Here is a 16,726-nt window from a genome sequence, read left to right on the forward strand (position 1 = left end):
CTGACGAAGCTCATCGATCCCTTTCACCTTGTGAACGGTCAAACCGGTACTATCTTGAGGAAAATAAATAAGCTCCGTTTAAAACCGAATCCGAAAAGGTTGTGCCTGAAACGGTCCTCAAACGGCCACAAACGAAAATGCGACAAAGTTGCCAACTAATGTGTGCGAAAGTGTCGTATTACATCTAGAAGTCAACTGCTGGAGCAATCGGTTTACAGCTTACGGCAGGATGCTCGACGCGTATTGCTTACTCGTGAGAGGAAGTCGTATAATGTCTGTCGGTAGTCGGCGTTCGGTGAGGCCCTCAACACTAATAGGGTTTTAAACGCATCTCTTCCCAGCGCTTACCATTTGACATTTGATCGTTTGGGGATTCATCATCGGCGAGTGGGGTTTGTTTTCGCAAAAACATGGACACACTGATAAGCGATTACAGCGTGTCAAACACGTAAAACCTTATGTTTAAACTACTGTTCCACTCAACCGTTGCGTAGAAGGACTTGTTATAACTCCTACATTGTAACTCCGCTCTAGCAATGATCCCAGTTGCATAATGCTGGCGCAGAAATTCAGTTCAGGCCACCTGCGCTCGAGTGCAACCAGTTTCGGTTTTGTGCAACATATTTCGGCCCGCCGAAAGGAGGTTCCATAGGAACCGGCTTGCAGTTTTCGACACGAACTCGACCATTACGAAACGACCGACACCATGCCGCCAGCACTGGACAACATCGCCTATGGTATATGCGTCCAGAAATGTAAAAATGCAATAGCTGCCGCTGGTATAATTTCAGATCCAACTCCTTGGTCACCATGCAAACACACACACACACAGATATAGGCTGCGGTCACCAAAATTCCCGAAGATCACAAACTGCAACGCGGCAAGAGAATGGGGTGAAAATACCAGTTTTGATCCGGGCTGAATTTCGTAACCTCGTTTCGCTCGTATCCCGAGAGCTCGAGATACTGCTTGGTGACCTGTATCGGGAGCTGAAAATTTCACACACATTGAGCGGGGCTTCGAAAAAGTCGATGAAATCGTCGCCTGTTGCAGCAAACCTTAAGCGGTGGTCCTTAAACTGGAACGAGCTCGAGTTTCATCTTGTCCGGAGCGCAAGAAAACTGAATCCAGATGATTTTTTTGTTTTTGATACGACCTTCGTGACTGGCGTGGCTTGAATTTCGTGTGCCGCGTTTATGTTCCACCGTATGCCGGCATCGTCTTTCGATGCGACGAAAGTCTACGAATCCCCGCAAGCTCGCTTACGGCGAGGACAACGTGTGAAGCATACGTTTTCTCCTCAACCAATCTCCACTCGAGCTGAGCCAACTTCATTGACTTCTAATCAACGGAATGGGCGGCAATGAGGGAACGATGACAGGAAACCGGCCGATCGAGACATTGAGCTGATGGTTCTTCGGTTTCCTTGATCGTAAGAAAGCGCCCGACACCACCGGAAGTATGCCGCTTGTTGGCCACGGCGTCCCCTAACGCTGGGTTGCTTCTCTTTCGCTTCCTTCCTCTTTATTGTTCTCACCTTCTCACATAATGATCCTTTGACAGTTTCTCAAGGAATAGAAATATCCATTTTCATTGAGGCTTCTCTCATTTACGGCGCAATGACCTTGGTTCACTCTTTCTTTTATGCATTTACAGTAAAGAAGAGAAGAGTATACAAAAATACTGTGTATTTTAACAGCGAAACTACAGCTTGTAGAAATCTGTACTAGAAAATCTATTTCAGAAAAATAACTTACGGAGGATGCTGACCACCTGACGGCGTATCTATCCTGTGCGAGAGGACCGAGTATGCTTTGTATCAAAGTGAAAAAAAGTCTAGTAAAAAGAAGAAGAACTTAGATCTCCAACGATCTTGAAGTTCCCTACCTTGCATTCGCTCAGTATATGCTGTTTGATCAGTTGGAGCCATTGCATGATGAATAACTGAATATCGTTTTTTTGAGTTGATCTATTTTTATACCTTCAAGTACTGTCGTTTAATTTACTGATGATATATTCTGGATCTTTACCACTATGATCATCATCCAGATGAAGAGAGAAGTGGTGAAAACACTAACGAACCTTAATTACCATATTGTGGCTTGTGGTTTATTCGCTCTGGGTCAGGTGTTATCAATGCCAGATCCAACGATACTGTGTGCACTGATGGGTGTCCTTATGGATCGCTTTGGCGAAAAATATGCAAAAAGAACAGATGATTTCAACACGTTGTTCCAGCAAGTGTGCATGGAACGGCGCGAAATGATGTCATGCTGTTGAATTGGAATTTTCGCCATTTTGATTACCACTCGGGGACCGATAGCACGATGCCATGAGGTTGCCATCTGCAGGAAGTGCCTAACATATATTTGGTACTTGCAAAAAGTCGTTCGTTATGCGGTTTAGAACAATGAGATGATTCACTTTACGCAAAAAATATTATTCGATTAAATTTAATTAAAATGATCCGAACATTGTTTACAAAAAAAAAAAAACCAAAGGAATGCTTACCTAGTTTCAGCTGCTAATGTGTTCTCGCGTTTCTTAGGCTGTGATATAACAGAATATTCCTTTAGAAAATGATTACTCAATTTTTTGCACAAATATAGCACGGCTAATCTGTTAAAATGAATACATTAAGCTATTATTAATACACAATGTCGAATTAAGTTTGCGAAAACGACTCTGATCTGTGTAAATTTTCGCACACAAAACAAATTTTCAAGTTCATGCATTTGGTATTTCCATTACTTTTTGGCTATTTTTCAATCGCAAAGCACAATTGATTCATTGAATTCGCTAAGTTAAGATATAAAACTTAAACCGGATTGTTACAAACAAATTTAATCTTAATTAAAAATCACCACAATTTACTCGAATCAGCCAAATATGTTACTTTTTTTCCACGTTCACTACACTCTGTTCACTTGTTTTACACACATGTTTTTCTAACCAGATACGACGCATATGAATGAACACAATTTGAATTTAAATTCTCCATAAAATCCAAGTCAAAGGTCTAGCGAGATCAAGAAGAGCAAGGCGAGAGTGCCGAGAAGATCAAAACGTAAACCTTCCCCCGCTTACTTCTCCCTTCTTTCCCACCACTCCACAACTTCGACCCACGTTGAATGGCTTGCTGAACTGATGCTGAAGTTCCCGCGACAATATGTTTGAGCAGAAAACCGCATACACAAATTTGCCCTTCTACACACGCGATCGAAGTGAAAGAGGAAACGTTCAATTCTGAGCACGTTTCAGGAACTTTGCACGCGGCCGCTTGGCTTCGGATGCAAACAGGTTTTCGACATTGCAATAAACAAACCGATGCCTAACTAATGAACCGGACTAGGGAACAACACTCTTCACACACAACCGCGCTCGACGATCGTCGGAAACAAACTGACAAGTAGTGTGGGAAATCCGACGAAGCAAAGCGCGCAAAGTTGACAGCTCGGAAAAATGACTGAAATAACTAATTCGTTAATAACTGTTTAGTGCCTCGGTAATTTCAGCAACCCCTCAAATGAAAGGTCTTTAGAAGACGTGCAGTTTTGTAAAAGGTAGATTTTACCGTAGTTTCTTGTTTTTGATAAAAACCACAGGTGGGAACGTGTTCGCCCGAGGGGGCGAAAAGGTAAAGCAACCTTGATTTCCTATTTACGTTACAAAAGCCAATTCTCGCATAACTTTTTAGTTCCTTGACCGATTTCCACAAATGGTTCCTCAAACGAAAGTTCTTTTTAAGACACGTATGTTTGTCTCAAGTAGCATATTACATTTTGTCCATCTTTTCTAGTTCCATCTTTTCTAGTAAACGAACGGTGAAAAGGGTGAGCTAGTGGTGGGTCATGTAAACCTGAACCAGTGAATAAAACAGCTCTCATGGGGTCCCCAACGAGAAATTTTGGCGTCATTTTGATGTAAAAGAATTCTCTTGAGACCTGATCGCTCTTCTTTTCAGAAGTGTTTTACACCTTCTTTTGCAGCAGATTTCCTATGCAATTTTGGATGTAAAACACTTCTGAAAAGAAGGGTAAAACAATTCTCCTGATACTTGCGGGACACCGCAAAAGAGAACTGTTTTGACAACGTGACTGTGCAACGTGTTTATAACACCTATTTCTGGCTATACGCGTAAAAAACGTATACCCATTCGTAGTAGATTATATGAGCTGGGTTCAGGATATCTTTTCTTTCCCATAATAATTATTTTCATACAGGAAAATATTTTTGATTGTTTTATTATTTTGATACATCTATAATATTATATATATATCGTCCGGTTCGGTAGGCAATCATGGGAAATGTTCAGAAATCGTCCGACGCCTCCTCTGGTTCGTACTGGCAAACAGCGACCACGGATCGTAGCAGGCTCCTTCGATGTACGATGTGCAGCAGCACTCCGTCATGGCCAGTGAAAACACGTAGAACGTATTGATGATTATTTCAAGCCGCTTCTTCCTCCTTGTCGAGACCCTGAAATGTGTGAAAAGCACGGACAAATCATCATCAGTAAGAACTCTCTGCTGTGGGTTCTTACACACGTACTTACTGTCTGATGCGAGTTAACACGGCCCCGGTTGACCACCCCGAGTCGGTCAATCCAAGCGCTGCTATCGAACACTGGCCACCGATACTATGTTACAACCGGTAACAACCGATGATCGCCGCGAAGTCCGTTGGCCACCGACCAACTATTTACACTGCGTTGCAGTTTCTATACCTGTCGATGAGGGTCATCGTCCCTTCCTGTTTTCGAATGCTTGCTAGTTGGCCAGACTTGCACAGTAAACAGTAAACAGTAAACAAACAAAGGTTTGACAGCCAGTACCTCTTTCCACTGCGGTGCCTCCCAAAACAAATTATTGGTAGGTTATGAGGTGTCCATGCCTACCAAAAATACACTCGGCAAGGTTCTTTTAGGTAGGCATGGATACCTTTGGTAGGCAAGTGCAGCAGGGTTCTCCTTGGGTCATGGCTCCGTGGCTTTTGGAGTTGAATGTCTCAAAAACGTTAGATGGATTGTAATATCCTTAAAAATGGACGCCAAGTACCAGTTTCCTTACCTGTCGTTGCAATCTAGCTTCAAATACATTACATTAGCCATCACAGCCCGAGGTGGTTTTTGTAAAAAATGTTATCATAGCTTCAACATGTTCATGTCGCGATAAAGCTCCTGGCCTAAAGCTGATAAAAAAACATCAAAAGGACTTGCTTCACTGTTTCAGTGATCCACAACGGATTCAATTCAAATGATAACGCTGTCATATTTGATCTTGAAACAAAATAAATGCCGGTAAAAGAGTAAATGAGGCCCCGGCCGCCATGTTTTCGATCGTGGCCACACCTCTTGTGTACGTTTAAACTGAATGTATGCAATTGGTGATACATTAATTCGTTAAATTCAACCTCCGAGTATTTGAACCGTAGTGTGTACCGTTAATTTCGGCTACGCAATCAACCTAGGGGGTGCGGAATGAGGGGGGCCCACGGGCCCCTCTCATTTCTCAAAACTATAATAAACTCTCTTTTTCGGTAGACCTAGCGCAGTCCGCTCGCTTCGCTCGCTGCGGGCGCGCCGCCGTTTCCAAATCATTTCTTGGGCTAAACTCATTGTTTCATGCTGTCCATCATGTGTGGTATAGTTTAGTTACTAGTAACTTAACATGTAAAAGTATATTAACCCGCATTCAACCTCCACTGCGTGATTAGTTTAAACCGTTATGGTCTTTTAAGCGAACCGTTAGCGATCAAATATTCGAAAAGAATGCATGCGTCGCGCTTTGCATAGCTTCAGGTGCTTAATGTGAACCAGTAGGAAGAGGAAAATCTAGCCCGGGGAGGGAAATCTCCCCGGAGTGTTCGTGTTGATTGAATATAATTAGGAGAATAAAGTCAAATATGCTTATATTCTTACGTAAATCATTCAGTGAGTAAAACAAATCATATGAAAAATTGGCAAGTTAGATGTGCATGTATGATATGACGGATTGGGATTCGAACTCGACTCAGTCGGGAATCAATTTTCCCAACACTAGGCGAAGAGACCAATTTTTAAAAATTTTATTTTTTTTTACAATTTAGCCGAGGTAATTCTAGCAAAGCTATACCCAACCGTTTTGCTAAAAATACCTTGGTTGCATTTGCTGAACCGGTTATTCAGCGATTCTGATTTGAATTTGATTTTTTAAACTTAACCGTTAGAAGGTAGTGCCACCTAGGGGCAGATTTTTAATTCAAAATTGTTCACTTTTACTGTTTTATTTTGAAAGCATGACTGGAATACGTGAGAAAAACAATAAACTAAAAAGTATGTCTTTGTATAACTATAAGGTCTCAATAAATCATTCATAATTTCTACGACTTCTTCGGTTATACAAAGGAGTGTTCCGTTAAACCAACAAAGATGGTTGGTTGTTCTGCTCAAATGTTTAAATCATATTAAAAAGTTGAATCAGGCAAAGGCAACCATTTTGAGAACAAAAATGTTATTAAATTTTTAACCCGCCGAAAAACAGAGTAAGCCAAAATCAGTTCGCATATGAAATGAAAAAATATTGGAAAAATAAATTAAGCAATTTAATAAAATCTATTCAATTTGTCTTACGGCAGGTTATTCAAACTATCAATAACACCAGACATATTATTTTCTAAAGGATGTCCCCGAAAGTATAAGCACGATTTCTAAATTACGTTTATGGAAAACGGATGACGCCAAACAGTTGATTCTTCGAGTGTTTGATTGTTTACATTCAAACCAACCAGATAATGCATCGAAACTATTTTTTTCAACCGTTTCTGTTAAAACGCGAGGCATTTCCGTCAAAAAGCGCAAAAGCGTTCTGCACAAATGGTGTTCGACTCCTAGCATTTCGCTAAGGAAATTGGCGAAATCGGTAGGTGTGAGTATCGGATCCGTACGAACCGCCATCCAAAAGTTGCGGGAGGAGTCCAGCTTCGAGGATACGTCGAAAAGTGGTCAAAAATCTGGTCCTATCGACCAACAGTTGAACCGGGAAAGAGCAAAAGCATTCAAGCAAAAAAAGGAAAGTTCCATTCACGATGTGGCTCAACAAATGGGTACCTCAAAAAGTAACGTCCAATGTGCCAATGTCCAAGTATAAAAACAAAAAAAAAATCGAAACGAAGTGTAAATCAGGCCGCATGTGTTAAATATCGGGCCCGGAAAGCTGTACGACAAGCTGTGGTGCAGCAAATCCTTATTCATCAGCTCGACGATGAGTCGGCCAAGACCCAACCAATTGAGATATTTTGGGCGCTAACGAAAGCACCCTTGAGGAAACATGTTAAAACTACGGAAAACATCGACAGTTTTCAAAAAAAAAACTGTAAAACCGTTCAAAAGTGTCGAAAAACGTTCACGACAAGTCTGTGCTGAGCCATATCGGAGGCGACAGATCAAAAGAGCGGTCATTAGCATACGATTAAATTTTTTAAATTTTGTTTTTCCACAAGTAGTCCAGAACAGAACCTAAACACAGTTTATGAAACAAAAATTCAGTTTCTGGAACAGGTTTTATTTTTTAGCTAGTTTTTAAATCGTGCTTATACTTTCGGGGACACCCTAGTAGAACTTCTACTCACTTTCATTTTTACATGTAATTTTTGTCAAACGTCAAAGTACTGTTGGATCTAAGTAGACCAGACATGAAGAACAGCATTGAAGCTTGAACATTGAAAACAACATACAACGAAATGGCGTCGTATTCAGAGGAAAATCCTCACTGTTTGCTAAACTCCGAACAACATTTCCTTGTGTCAGTTACAATTTATAAAGCACGTCATTTAAAAATCCTCAATTCCGATACCTTCGTAATGGTTTCTTTGAACGGCAAGTACAAACGAACAAAGACTGCCAGTAGAACGGAGAATCCGTATTTTAATGAGGTAATTTACAAATTAGTACATCTTGCACTAGTCCATTCATCAAATTCTTGATTTTGCAGTACTTTGCCTTTGAATTGCATTGCTCTGAAAAGGTTTTACTTCGGAAAACCCTCCACTTCATCCTGTACCGATCGTCCATCTATACATCGCTGAAATCATCACTCGGAGAGTTTACTGTGGATCTTCGTACAGTGTGGAATCAAAAGGGTGAGTTTGGTATGTTGGGCCATGCGAAATAGATACGACCAGTCTTTTTTTGTTCCAGATCATGCGGTTTTCAAAAAATGGGCGACATTTGAACCAATTGGACGGGCAGCTTCGAGCGACTTGAATCGTGGATACCTCTTAATCGACATTGCGATATCATCGTCGCTAGAAAATCCCGTACCAGTTGTTTTCAGTGAATTCGACTTTGATGATATTGAAAGGTTTGTGAAACAAGGGAGGCTTCACGGGAATTTTTCCCTAATTTTCCATTCTAACATTTTCAGCAATAAGCTGCTCCCATACGATTCCAAGAATGAACCTCGTCGCGTACGATACTGCTGTAACATCTTTAGTGGAGATTTTAAAATCAGCGATGAGTACGTAGTTTGTATTTCATTTGCAGGATTATCGGTAAGATTCCCACAAACGGTAAGATTGACAGAAACACACTCATCCTAATATAAAATATGAATTCATCAGATTCGTACAAAACCCAGCTCATATGGAAAAGCTTATCGATGGAACGAACGAATGTCCTTCTTCGGGACGTTTCCTTCTATGAACCAGACGCTTGTGATCAAATTATTAACAACCAGTTGTTGCTACCGAAGTGTGAAATCAGTCAAAGAAATTCAGTTTGAATCAATTTCAAGAAACATTGAGGGTTTCTGTAAGTATGAAACATACCTCTGGTTGTAACACATAATTATTCAGTTTACAACTTTTTTTCAGATCAACTGCCAACTTTTGGACCTACGATGGTTTATTTTTATACCGGAGCTCAGGACTCGCGTTACGTTGGCAAAATATTACTTTCCATCAACACCGAGGAACTTTCCGCGCTATCGATGCCTGCAAAAAAAATTCAAATTGATCATATCTACGAACCGATGTTGGATACAAAATATTGGGAGGAAGAAAGGTTTCTGATTGAATTCTACCTAATTAACGTTCATCGTTTTTCGCAACCGAACACCCAACATAATATGCTCTATCTGACCTGTGCGGAAATGCGCTCGAAAACCCTCAGACTACAGATGGAAAACTTTGAATCGTTTAGTATCTTAAACACCTCAGGTGAAGATACATACCCTCTACATTTATCGGTCAAGATACAGGTGCCTGACTATCGGCATAAATATTTCATTACGTATGCCACAAACATTTTGCTTGAAAAACTCAAACAGCTAATCGTTCTGCTGGAACATTTGGATGCCCAGAGGGATCAAGACATGGTTGTTAGTAAGGAACTCCTAGTATCTTTAACTTCCGATGTAGAGATGGCATTTGATTCGACGCTCAATATGGTAAGCAATAGCGTGTACAGAAAAAGCACTAAATGGGATCAGATGAGAAAAATGCATACCCTGCAACAGTTGGTAAGTAGAACCAAATGTACTTTGAATCTTACATGTTCCAGCAGTATATTTCATTTTTGCATTTTCTCTTATCAACATCTCAACAGGGTCAGCATAAAGCAACTGTTACAACATTAAAGTCCCAAATGTTCTCAGAGATTGATTCCGACGAAGTTAAACGTATGCAAAGCGAGCTTAATCACATCAAAACATCGATCTCCCAAATCGGCCACGATGTAAATCAACGCAAGCATACAAAGTGAGTTTCTATTACTTTGCTAAATAATTTCCCTTCCTTTAGGAGCAAAATGGCTACCCAGATGTGCTACTACACCTCTGCCGCCCTTCCGGACAAGCGACGGTAGAGGCCGTCAGTCGTTTCAGTATGGCCGATTACCTTCTTCCACCAAGCCCTTCGCATCTGCCAGGCTCGTGCACTGGCAAACGACTCGCAATCCTCCCGAGGTCGATAAGTTGCAATCACTCATGTCCTGACCACTGCGGTTGCATCTACGCCAAGCTGGACTATGTTATGGTGATTGGTACCGACGCCCACGAGCAAATCCCGCAGGGTGCCAGTGCTTTTGCACCGGAAAGTCCCTTGACGAACGGAACGATTGACAGACCGGCGGAAAATCACATGAAGTCATGGCAACTGAACTGCAAGGTGCATGTGTATCAAGGCCGTATCTATTCCGGTTTCGATGAAACGGAATTATGCAATGTGAAGTTGACGGTTTCATTCGAAAATTACCATTCGAGTCTCATTGTATGTTTAGAATGTTCGTGTGAAACCATAAAAGATATACAACAAGTAAATCTCATTGCAGGCATTTACTAAAACCGTTTCTCCGTGTTGGAATGAAACGATGCAGTTTATAAATGTTCCTTATATGGATTTAAAAGTCCAATCAAGCGAACAACAACACGAACAAAGGTGCACAATAATGTGTATCTTGCAAGCTGAGGGAAAGGAAACGGTAAGCTGATTAAAAACTCTTCAAATTTAAAGAAATCCATCAATAATGAAAGCATTCTCAGACTACAATAGGAATTGGCTGGATAGAATCAGACATTATTGATAGAACCGAAATGGTTGACGAGCTTCCGTCGGTAGAATCAACCAACTTCAGCCATCTTTTGCGAACTACCTTACGGTGGGTTCCATTTTACAAAATGGGAGTTCGAACTGCTGAAGTCCTGCTTTCAAGCGAGGTTGTTAAGGTAAGCATTGCACAATGAACAATGTTGAATGATGAAATAAAGGTAACGTTGTTTCATATCAATTTACATCTTTGAAAGGCTCCTTCATCGATGAGCAATCGTGACTCGGATGCTGACATCTTGGTCACTCCTGGTTTAACACAAGCAATTGCTCCAACAATGTATCTCTATCAAATGGAAATATTATTTTTCGGATTGCGCCAATTGAACTTCAAAATGCGTCCGGAAGAATATAAATCAATTATGAAGGTCATGATTGGGGAAATTGATTTGTGCAGCGGGGTCTCCGGTGTTTGCTATGGAGGGAGTACAAATTTTCCCGCCGAGAAGATAACATGCACCTTGGTAAGAGTAAATGATAAAGTTTCAAAGTGCAGAACGATAGATGATAATTATCTTTTTTCTCCAATTAACAGCACCTTCCGTCAAATTCGCATTACTGGCCTCTTATTGTGATTAAGCATCTTGATTACTCCGATGTGAATCGAAACAAAACGATTGGAGTGGCTATCATCAACCACTCGGATGTATCCATTGTCTATCCAAGGCAACGATCCGTAGCTCGCTCTGTTAATTCCACCATCGTTGATCTTGTAGACGATAATACCAATCCCTCGCATGCGACGAATGTCCCTTACCAACTTTCCGATAATCTTCTCACACATTTGACGAAGGTTGTTTCGGTTTGGCAAACCCCTTTTCAAAATCTACGAAATCTGAAAGAGCAAACTGCTCCAACACAGAAAAATATTTCAACCGATGAAGGTACCTGGTGGACGAGTTTTTATAAAAGTCTTGTACCAGAAGATTGCCATGAACCAATGGTGAAGGTAAGAAAGTTGAAACATGTAAATTTTGATTTTATTACTTTGATACTTATTTTTATTCTCAAATCTCAATAGATTTACACTACCGAGCTTGAAAAAGATCCTAAATTCAATGGATTCAGGGATTGGAGTGGAAGTTATCCTTTGTACAAAGTTAAAAATAGTAAAGAATTGCAGCGGAAAAAAGCAATGTATGGAGTCTTAAAGTGTAAAATTACATTCACTCCTATTAAAGAAACACCTGCACAACAAGCAATCGAGTAAGATATCTTTGGTTAACTAGTTTTAGGAATCACAACTGTGCATCACGTATTAGTCTTTATTAAAGCATTGAAAACGGAACGTCAAGAATTCGCGAACCTGTGGAAGTAACCGTTGTCGTCTACGTTGTGCAGGCTCTGAATCTTACCTCTCGGGACATCGCATCGGAGTCAGATGCATACATTGTGTTAACATACGGCAAGGAGTGCGTTCGGGACCGGGCGTACTACATTCCGAACCAGTCATCTCCGGTGTTTGGGAGACGTTTTGAAATGCGCGGACTTTTACCAAGGTAGCGAACCTTGCAGAACTTAACATTCTTAAAGCTAGAAACACCTATCGTTATGTTTATTCAAACTTTAGGGATCAAATTCTACATCTCTCGATATACGATCGGGACTTTACCTCGCCGGACGATTTAATCGGCAGCACTTGCATCGACATCGAGGACCGGTTCTGGAGTAAACATCTTCCAGGGTTTGGACTGCCGAAGCGTTACCGGTCCACCGGATCCAACCGTTGGCGCCACGCCTCGAAGCCGTCGGAGATGTTGGTGGCTCGATGCGTCCAGCATGGTCTGGGTCAACCGACGATCAGGGGGCAAAGTATAACCGTTGGTGGCGTTGATTTCGAAGCCGAAACCATCGATGCCTCCGAGTGTGTCACGGAGCAACTCTGCCTGCTGGCCTTGAACCGTTTCGAGGAACTTCCCGATGGGTTCCCGTTGACACCCGAACACGTGGAAACGCGCTCTCTTTATCACCCAAAGAGGGCCGGTATTGAGCAGGGCAAGGTTCAGCTGTGGGTCGAAGTCTACGAGCCCGGTCAACTTCACCCGCAACCGCTGGACATCACACCGCAGCCGCCTCAGCCCCACGAACTTCGGGTCATCGTTTGGAATACGGCCGACGTGGTGTTGGACGAGCGTAACATTTTCGGCACCGAAATGAGCGATATCTACGTTAAATGGTCAGTCGGGGTCATCGACCAGTCAGATATGGGAGTTGGAGCAGTCGGGTTAACTACTCTATTCTGTCACGTGTTCCGCCACGTGCTCTGCTTCATCTCATTCTTGCAGCTGGCTACAGGAGTTCAGCAAAGCTCAACACACCGACGTTCATTACCGTTCGCTAACCGGCGAAGGGAACTTCAACTGGCGCATGATATTTCCGTTTCGCTACTCCCCCGCTGACGGTATGGTAAGTGTAACCGTCGCAAACTGATTGATTTCCAAATTTGCTGCCACATCTTGAGAGGCTACCGGTGTACGCACTAATTATTACCGGGGGAAAGGTTGAACGATGGGATAAGGTAGAACAACCAGGCGGTCATTTTTGACGAATTTTACAACGAATTTGATTATTTACAACAAAAACTATTTTTAACAATCATAACAGTTTCTACATTCGAGTTCCAGATGGCGCCACTGTATTAGGAAAAAAATAATCCAATATTTTAAAAAGCATGTTTGTTATAGCATTGCATTGCTTCAAAGCGTTGCTTTTATCGCCTTCTGATTTGATACGCACCATAGCTTTGGATCATCTTTGTATCTTAAAAAGGGGCAAATTCAGGCGAATGAATTTTTCAAAATTTTAGTTTACATGTTTAGGTTGATGTTGTGAAAATTTCGTGTTTTTTCTCCATTTGCCTACAAAACCATTTTTATTTAATGTTTGTAGCTGTTCCAATGAGATAATTTTATTTAATAACCATTGACAACATTATTAAAAAGATATATTTGAAAATGCTGAAACTTAAAGCAATCAATTCGTTTATTGCGGCATTGCGTTAAAAATATCTCAAAATTATACTTTTTCTTTTTTTCGAATTTGACAGAGTACAAACGCAACAATATCAATTTATTTAATTTATTCTAAACCTTTTTCTTATCTGAACTGTTGTGACATTTCCATAGAAAGGCTTAGATTTTTCGCCAAAATGTCCGACTCTTATCCCATCGTGGGGCGGTGGGAACAGGTTACCAGTTCCTAATGCCGCACGGGATAACTTTGATAATTAAGATTTGATTACATTCCTAGCTGGTGGTTCGTCGCAAAAAAGCCTTCTACGAGCAATACGACACCGAACTCAAGTTTCCTCCAGTGCTAACGGTGCAGGTTTGGGATAATGACTCGTTCTCGGCGGACGATTTTCTCGGGACGGTGGATCTGAACCTCGCGCGTCTACCCCCGCCAGCGCCCACCGCCGAAAGGTGTAAGCTGGACAGAGGCCTATCCTTGACCGGAACCGGAAGCAGGCACAGTTTATTGAACCTCTTCCACCGGCGCCACGTTCGCGGATGGTTTCCGGTGCATGGCAACCAACACGTGGTGTCGAGTGGTGACAAAACCGGGAACCGCCAACGACGGAACACCCTTGCGTTGACGGTAAATATCTTTATCGGATATTAGGTTTGTGTTATTACCTTGTTTTCTTGTTCACTAAACAAAAACTTCCAAGGGAAAAATCGAGCTGGAGCTGGAGATTCTCAGCAAAGAAGATGCCACTCAGACACCGGTCGGCAGGGGTCGTGAATCACCGCAACATCTTCCCGATCCGCTGTAAGTATACATGGTGCCGAAGACGGCCATTATTGCCCTTCTGGCGTAAACATGTCCCATGGCCGATTCGGCAGATTAGCTTTTTCGTCATCGATGGTACGAATCCGTACAAGGCAGTGCGTCAAAACCGAACACACCCACCGGCCTGCCGTCATATAGTTTGTGCCCATTTTTATGGTTTCACCCGTTGAACCATTTGTCTCAATTAAATGCCGACGTTGGGCTGTCCTCGGGGAAATTATTTGGGATCTATCGTTTCCACTTAGGACAGCGCTAGTTTAGGCCTTAGGGTTTTGTTTGGAACGCACACTATCGAAAACCAATAAAAAATTGTCGCTATTTATCTGAACTATTTTTTTATTTATTTGTATTTTCCTGGTAAATTGCATGATGTTGACATAATGACTGTTATTTTCAATCTTCATTGGAATTTTTTAACATTTTGTTTAACTAAGTTTTAAGAACTTACAATTTAGCTAAAATACAAGCAAAATTAATAAAAGCAGAATTTTTCGCTAATAACATTTAAAAATTCGAAATACTTAATAACAGCAATAAGTCAGAAAGACTTATAAGATTATAAGATTTTCTCGATATTGAACCTGACCAGAAATTATAAAATAATTTTGAAGTAGTTTTTAAAGGAGACGCATGGTCGTTCACTTCGCTATTCTAGACATTACCACTAAATGTTAACCAAAATATTTCGAGATTTATTCACATTATGGCCAGCATTGGATGATCTATACTTTTACTTAAAGGTAAATCGATACTTTTTTATCTTGATAAATCTTATGACACTGACAATAGATTTTCAACAATAGAAAGATTTCAATTGTAGAATTATGACAGAGTTATCATATTTAAAAAATCAAAACAATGAAGTTAATTCCGTTAATGCATTTAGTACATTATTATTATTACATTATTATATGCGCTACCGTTGCGCCATGGGCGCCAATTACCATACCATACCAAAATAAAAAATTTGGTACAATAGTTACGCTTTATTGAAATTTATCAGAGAAAACGAGATAAAATTCGGATTAGGATGTAAAACTTCGTAAAACTTAGCAGTAATGTTTTATGTTCAAACATATATTTTAAAGACTTACATTCGAGCGATTGCGTTACGGTTCTTAACATATAATTTAACATTGTGCTAAAAGCAGCCAAAGCACACCACCTCATCAAAACGCAAGCATAAAGCACATTCAAAATGAAACAAAACAAAATTTATTACTTCCCACCTCCTAGAGTCACAGTTGATTTGTTGTAGATTGCTCCTTGGAGCAATATATGCCTACACATGTCTTTAATGTCGGATTAAGTTTAAGCGTTTTAATAAGAACCTGGTTTCTTTAACCATAAATCATAAAAAAAGCATCGTAAAATGTCCAGAAAGGCATTTTCTCCCCATATGCCAAATCATTTTTCTCCCCAATTTTCAATTAAACGCGGCATAGCGTGGTCGTGCGGTGATGTATTTTGATAGAAAAGTCTTCAAAGAGACTGTTTTATAGATTCGGCTACATAATTGGTTTTCTTAGGTAGTATATTGGGATAAATATACTAACCCCAAAGCACTTACCCAAAGTTTGTTACATATTGTCCTAAGTAAAAATTTGTATCAAAACATTCTTAATACACAATTTGCTAAGCCTGTTGTGTTGTGAAAATACCTTCATCTTCATAAGCGCAGGATAGTCACTATATTCTGTGTATGAAAATGAAACAATAACGCTGATATAGAAAATGAAGTATGAAAATAGTATTCATACTATAGAAGCTGATAACGGTCTTCACTCTTCATTAAACCAGTGATTTTGATGTAATAAACTTCTGCATAAAACTACACCCAAAAAAGCGAACAATACAATAGCTAGCCTTCTGGCAGTCTTTAGTTTACACCGGCGTTTTCGAACGTGCTGACAAGAAACGATTCAGAACCACTCTTGTGGAAACGACACATCCCGGAGAATTATTCCCGTTGCATTTAGGTTCGCACCTCTGTTTTCATCTCCTTCTCATCTCTTAATCGCATTCCTGTATTCCATCTTATGTCGCACCTCGCAGCCGACCGGAGGTTTCTTTCAACTGGCTGCAGCAACCGGCTAGAACGTTCAACAAACTCCTCTGGCCCCGGGTTCGCAGGTCGTTCGTGTGGGTAGGAGTCATGCTGCTGCTATGCTTGCTGGCCTACGGATTGGTGGTGAACCTGCCGACGGTCTTCATGATGCGAACGCTCGACCAGCGGAAGTCATCCACAGGTTGGAGTAGCGAGTCCAGGTCGTCGGTCTCGAATGGATAGACTGGTTCCCCCTGAACGACATCCAGCCAGAAGGACCTCAACGCAACGTTCACGGAAGGGCT

The 16,726-nt window shown here is 41.1% G+C and overlaps 3 protein-coding genes across 3 annotated transcripts in view; 2 read left to right on the forward strand and 1 right to left on the reverse strand.

Moving 5' to 3' along the window:
• The window catches only part of LOC131263100 (tetraspanin-18), a 31,175-nt gene extending 28,553 nt beyond the window's left edge, over window positions 1–2,622 (reverse strand). Inside the window, exon 1 of the mRNA XM_058265250.1 lies at window positions 2,513–2,622. The gene's annotated coding sequence lies outside the window, so the exon portion shown is untranslated. The remainder of the gene's footprint in view (window positions 1–2,512) is intronic.
• A 5,098-nt stretch (window positions 2,623–7,720) lies between these two features.
• LOC131264603 (otoferlin-like) lies at window positions 7,721–9,842 on the forward strand. Its single transcript, XM_058266879.1, has 7 exons — window positions 7,721–7,912; window positions 7,972–8,119; window positions 8,178–8,340; window positions 8,404–8,530; window positions 9,307–9,498; window positions 9,585–9,736; window positions 9,779–9,842. Exons 1-7 carry the CDS (start codon window positions 7,721–7,723, stop codon window positions 9,840–9,842), a joined length of 1,038 nt encoding a protein of 345 aa, XP_058122862.1.
• A 20-nt stretch (window positions 9,843–9,862) lies between these two features.
• LOC131264604 (myoferlin-like) lies at window positions 9,863–16,664 on the forward strand. The gene is made up of 12 exons (XM_058266880.1): window positions 9,863–10,246; window positions 10,308–10,457; window positions 10,519–10,701; window positions 10,780–11,046; window positions 11,118–11,531; window positions 11,604–11,788; window positions 11,857–12,081; window positions 12,153–12,758; window positions 12,868–12,988; window positions 13,832–14,179; window positions 14,253–14,353; window positions 16,430–16,664. The coding sequence occupies exons 1-12, from the start codon at window positions 9,863–9,865 to the stop codon at window positions 16,662–16,664; spliced, it is 3,219 nt and encodes a 1,072-aa protein (XP_058122863.1).
• The last annotated feature ends 62 nt before the right edge of the window (window positions 16,665–16,726 follow it).

Source organism: Anopheles coustani, chromosome 2 (genome assembly GCF_943734705.1).
Source record: "Anopheles coustani chromosome 2, idAnoCousDA_361_x.2, whole genome shotgun sequence".
Taxonomy (NCBI): Eukaryota; Metazoa; Arthropoda; class Insecta; order Diptera; family Culicidae; genus Anopheles; species Anopheles coustani.

Excerpts from the sequence above, each read along its gene's own strand:
- LOC131264604 (XM_058266880.1), top strand. The coding sequence starts at position 9,863 with ATGGCCGATTACCTTCTTCCACCAAGCCCTTCGCATCTGCCAGGCTCG. Across the intron at positions 12,759-12,867 it reads AGCGATATCTACGTTAAATG|CTGGCTACAGGAGTTCAGCA; the intron begins GTCAGTCGGGGT and ends TCATTCTTGCAG. Across the intron at positions 14,180-14,252 it reads GGAACACCCTTGCGTTGACG|GGAAAAATCGAGCTGGAGCT; the intron begins GTAAATATCTTT and ends AAAACTTCCAAG.
- LOC131264603 (XM_058266879.1), top strand. The coding sequence starts at position 7,721 with ATGGCGTCGTATTCAGAGGAAAATCCTCACTGTTTGCTAAACTCCGAA. Across the intron at positions 7,913-7,971 it reads AGAATCCGTATTTTAATGAG|TACTTTGCCTTTGAATTGCA; the intron begins GTAATTTACAAA and ends TTGATTTTGCAG. Across the intron at positions 9,737-9,778 it reads AATCAACGCAAGCATACAAA|GAGCAAAATGGCTACCCAGA; the intron begins GTGAGTTTCTAT and ends CCCTTCCTTTAG.